This window comes from Pteropus alecto, unplaced genomic scaffold (assembly GCF_000325575.1).
Source record: "Pteropus alecto unplaced genomic scaffold, ASM32557v1 scaffold98, whole genome shotgun sequence".
Classification (NCBI taxonomy): Eukaryota; Metazoa; Chordata; class Mammalia; order Chiroptera; family Pteropodidae; genus Pteropus; species Pteropus alecto.
Window position 1 is genome coordinate 13,738,231 of NW_006443570.1, and position 5,410 is coordinate 13,743,640.

Sequence of the window (5,410 nt, forward strand, 5' to 3'; positions counted from 1 at the left end):
TAAAAGTTCAAGTGTGTTAATACTGCTCTAAATCTTTCATTACCAAGTTATATTCTATTCTTTCCTGAGTATTTTGTAATAATTTACTATTTCATGAGATATATTAATTCTAACTCTGGTCCCACCTTTCACCCGGGGTAAGTACTAGAAAAACCTAAAGCTATTTGCTTCCAGTTCCACTGTAAATCAAGTAGGTAGATAATCACCCAGGTCTACCCTTTGTACAGAAAGTTCACTTTTAGGTACTGATTATTAAGGACAGTAATAATGCCTAGGTATGTTGCAATTGAACTCTTGAGAGCCTTTCCCCCCACAGCTGAGTCCTTAAGATTCACTTCCTACTAATTACTATAATCTAACTGCAGGCTGAAAATGACTAATTGTTTGGCCTGGAGACTTCTGTCTACACCAAACTAATGACCTGGAAATTAAAGGATTTGAAGTAACTCCCCGACCCCCTTATTCATGGCCTTTTAGTACTGAAATTAATCTGAGGTCTTAAAATGAACTGCCTCACAGTGAACCTGCAAGGGCAGCACTATGACTAATGCCCTGCTGCTGATCTGGTCTGCCAGGAAAGGTGAGTAGAGAAACAACAGAGTATTATTGCCTTCTTTCTCTAGCAGGGAATATTATAATCTGTTGGCTTTAGGAACTAAAAACCTTTTGCTGGCCCCTGAATTACTTACCTAGCACCTGAGTATAATCTAATCCAAATGGTTATTTTTCAAAGTTGTTTCCTTATCCAGAAGCTTTATACTGTGACTTTCAGGGTGAAGAGAAACGAAAGCAAACAAAAGCAAGGAACTAAATAGTACTCCGTTGCATTTATATACATTTTATTTATTTCCCTGTCTTTTGATTTACACTTGGGTTACTTCTACCTTTTGGCTATTGTGAATAATGGTCTGTAAACGAGAGTGTATAAATATTTATGTCTCTTTCAGTTCTTTTGAGCATATACTCAAGTGGAATTTATGGATCATATGGCAAATCTGGGAAATTCTTACACATGCTACAACATGAACTTTGAGGGCTAGGTTATTAAATGAGCTAGATGCATAAGGAAAAATACTGTGATGCCACTCATGAGGTATTTAAAAGTGATTATATATATTTTACTGCAATGAAAAAAATAACTTTTTAAAAAGCAAAGAACTCTGCTGTGTCACATTTCCAGTGGAGAGCCAGTCTTGGAGAAAATTAAGCTAAGCCTTTTGCAGAGCAATTTCCAAAGTATCTGTACAAGTGGTAAGCTCAGCGACAAAGGTGGAAGAGCAGTTGGGCCTGCAGATGTTAAAGGAAATCTAGAGTCAACTGTCACAAGTTTCACTTTCCTTAGGGATTGCCCCATTAGGATTAAGAAGTCTTCCGTCACAGGAAATCCTTGAGAATCTCCTTTCCTTTCACAACTCCTAGTCAAAAAATTCTTTAAACCTTAGGAGTTCCTCGCTTGCCCGCTCCTTTCTCTCACGAACCACACCCCTCAGACTCCAGTTCCCTAAGACTCCACTTCTTTTCCAGGATGGAACTCAGACCAAGACAGACCAACCGTCAACTGCTCCAGCCTCGCCCGTCCAGCGCAAGAACTTGTGGGCGGGAGGGAGGGCCTTGAGCGCCCCGGAAGTCACCGCCCCCGGGAAGGCGGAGACTCCTGGGCCTCGCAGCTTCGGATTGGTGAAGAAGTGTGGCTGATGCGTTACGCGCGAGATCCGGCCCCTCCTTTACGCCCCTGCGCGCAGTCAGCGTGGGGCGGGGCGGACTGTGTGGCCCCGGGCGGCCATTACCCGGAACAGTCATCTGCCTTGGGTCAGGTGACCCTCGGCGTGGCTGGCGGGAGGGGGTGGGGTGAGGGAAGTGGGCGTGACGAGGGACGGGAAGGGGGGGAGGAGAGAGAAGGGCGGAGTAGGAGGGAGGGGAAGGGGGCGGGGTGGGAGCGGGTCACGTGATTCGGCATGGAGGCGGTGGCGGCAGCCGGGAGGAGCCGCAGGGGCCGAAGCCGCACTTGTTAGTGTGGGGGGAGGTGGGGGCCGGGGGACGCCGACACCGCCACCCAGGGACGCCAAGGAGAAGGCGGGGTGGGGGTGGGGGCGAGATCTGGCTCCGACCCCCGGCCGAGGGGATGAGGGGAGTATGGGCGCCAAGGAGTCACGGATCGGATTCCTCAGCTACGAGGAGGCGCTGAGGAGAGGTGAGGGGGGAGGGGTCTGGGCGAGCTGCCTGGGAGGCCAGCGTTGGGCTGCCCAGAGGGTGGGTGACCGGGAAAGAGGAGAGGAGGTTGAGGGCGTGGGGCGCCTGAGGCGGAAGGGAAAGGAGGCCAGCGTTGGGGAATACTATGGGGGAGAAGGGTCGGGTGGGAGCAGTGTTGGGGAATTGGGACCGTATGGAAGGGGGCGAAGCTTTCCCGGAGAGAAGGGTATCTGGCGCTGGCAGGGCAGTGTCTGTGCTCTCTGGTGGCGTTGTTATCCATCCTGTATGTGGTCAGGGAAGTCCTTTTCTCCTTTTCTTGGGTGGCACCAGCCTTTCCAGCCCCCCTTATCGCCTACTGCCATTTTCTCATATCACTCCATAAAAACCAACAACATCCTAACCTCGTACCTAATAGCCTTGACTGGAAGGGAGAGGAGAGGCAGCTACAAAGCCTTTTTTGCTAGAAACCCCTTCCAATTGTGGAGTCTCTGCCTTTTCCGAGGGCCTTTGCCAGTCTCTTGGGGGCTGTCACCATCCACTTCTGCCACCCCCTCACCTTTTCATCGGCTGAATTTGCTAAGAACGACCTGAAATTAAGTTGTGTTTGAGGTGAGACGAGACTGGACAGCTGGTGTTGCCACAAGACTTTGTCTTAGGTTTCATCTCAGACGTTGGCCAGAGTCTTTTACTGCGCTTGATTCCCAGTGCTCACCCCCTTTCTCCCCATAAAATGGTATTCGGAAATCCAGCATTCTGATATCGTGTTATAGGTCCCTGTAGAGACTGGCCTTGCTGCCAGCCCCAGCCTGCTGCTTATTGGCTCTGCACAGTATGTTAACAGCCCCAACCCCCTACCACTTACTCTGATACTGCTGTCCGTGATCACCAAAGCACACGCTAACTGGAAGTGTCTGTTGCACAGTTTATGGCCGGGATGTGGCTTAATTTTTCATGACTGGGATTTGAGAGAGTGTGTGTATGTGTGCTTGTATTTCTTTGCGACATTTAATGGATTTTTTTGGTAAGAAGTGAAAAAAACAAGCAGGTTAGGTGCAAAGCATTGTTGTTAACAGATTTCCAGTCAAATAACCAGCCATGGATGGGCCAGGTGATGGTTTTAGCAGCTAAGGATATAAAATAAAAATTAGATTCATAGGCATTCACAATGAGAATGTGAACTCTGGGTAATATGTAGGAAGAAAAGGGATGAGTTACACTGGGTTATCACCTGAAAATAGTTACAGAATTTAGAGGTATTGTGGACTGACCAGAATAACAAAAATAGGCTTTTTATGTTTTTTTTTTTTCCCCCTGCGGAACAGTATAATGATTGTTATTATGGACAATCTTGCTTGAACTTTTTTCATCCCCTCAATATGAGAAATATTCCAAATTCTTGATATGTTTCCAGCTCTAGTAGGCTAGTCATTTCCGGGATGCAGTTGAGCCTGACAGGTCTGGCCTCAATTAGGCAATGGCTTACATGGCATGAAAGAGGACGTCAGTCAAACTGATTTACAGCTTCAGGGTTCACAAGTGTTTAGTTTCTTAAGTTTGAGGATGATGTGGCTGGCATTTAGGAATTCTAAAATTAAACTTTTATCCACCTCTAGCCTGCTTACTCTCATAGCAAACTAAGATTGCACCTTTGTAAATATAAATGAAATTAATAGTGCATTTTAAATTGATTTGTTGGAAGGTATTTGTTATGAAGTGTCTGCCTGTTGAATTTTATAACGTATGTTTGAAGAAGTAGTAAAATATTTGTTAAAACTTTATTCGAATTTATGTTTTATCAGTTTTGCTGCAGAAGAGAATTAAAGCAAAAGAGAGAAGCAAGTTGATAACATTTCTAAGAGTAAACCAGGAGCTTCTTTTTAGTGGGTAATTCTTTTGAGCATGATACTATTTACTCTAGGAAATGTCAGACCTTAATATAGAATTTCATTTAGTAGGGTTATAGAATTTATAGAGCTTTTGATAGAGCTAAAAATGATTTCAGAACTTTCCAGGGGGCATATGAATAATCTAAATAAGTACTAAAACCTCCATCCATTAGTCTTATCTGCTTGTTTATATTGTATAAGATGAATAGAGGGAGGTGAAGAGGGTGGATTGGACAGACACACACAATGTGTGTTATATGAATTATTGAATTACGTAAAAAGGAAGCTTGATAAACTACTAAAATACTTAAAATTATTGGCTTTACTTAAAATTATTGAGCACTAAATAATGCCTAACCATAATTAGGTAGTATTAAAAAAATAGTCTAGTATATATTGCCACATGCAAACAGAATTGTAGGGAGTTTATCTTGCAAATGGGGCCTTGGAAATGGAGTGTTATGTTAATGACAGATAACACTTATTGGACGGGAGTGAAAGGGCAGTTGAGCGACTTATTTACATTTCAGAAGCTCTAGAAATTAGGAAGGTTGGTTTTGCCCACTATTTTAGTTAGATTGTATGTCAGTTATAGAAATATTAATGATTTTCTGAAAGTATACATTAAACATTTTTTAATGGAGATATATTAGTGGTAGCTTTTGTTTTTTCCTTTTATCTATTTTTCTTGAGTATCTTGAAGACCTTTGAAGGCTTGGCTTGATTTAGACTATATTTTCTAAAGTATACCTACTGTACTTAATGGGTACTGAGACTTTTGGCAGCTATATTCTTTATCTCTTCACTTCTAACTTTGCATCTAAGTTTGTGGCTTGTGTATTCCTGAAAATTATTGTAAATGCTTGGAATATAGCATTGAAAAATACTGAGTGAAAGATGAATTGCAGTTTTACAGTATTTCAAAACTCCAAGATACCTTAAAAATCTTCTCCAGCTCTTTAATTCTTCTTTTTTCCTACTCTTCTCTCTTTTCATCATTCTGGAAACTGATAATTATAGACCATTTTTTTTTTTTAACAAGAATTCCTGAATTAAAATTGTTCTTAGCTTTTAAGTTGTGGAAGTAAAATACAGCGAGTAAAATTTCTTCTAATCCCTTTCTTTACATAGAATTTGACACTTATGTTGGATTAAGTAGTTGGGTGGTGAGCTAGCATGTCAAAAAGTTATGTTGTGGATTCACATTTTTGAGTATCCCTTTGCTCATTCATTCAGCAGTTTCTTACTGAGAGCAGGCTGTGACTCAGGCACCGAAGAAACAAAGATGACTAAAGCCCTCTCTCTAGGAGAATACAGCCTGGGTCAGTGATCCT

The 5,410-nt window shown here is 42.8% G+C and overlaps 1 protein-coding gene across 1 annotated transcript in view; it reads left to right on the top strand.

Moving 5' to 3' along the window:
• The first annotated feature begins 2,047 nt into the window (after window positions 1-2,047).
• USP32 (ubiquitin specific peptidase 32) overlaps window positions 2,048-5,410 on the top strand; it is a 171,637-nt gene continuing 168,274 nt past the window's right edge. Inside the window, 1 exon segment of the mRNA XM_006924912.3 lies at window positions 2,048-2,191. Coding sequence (XP_006924974.1) covers window positions 2,134-2,191 — 58 coding nt within the window. The 5' untranslated portion in view covers window positions 2,048-2,133.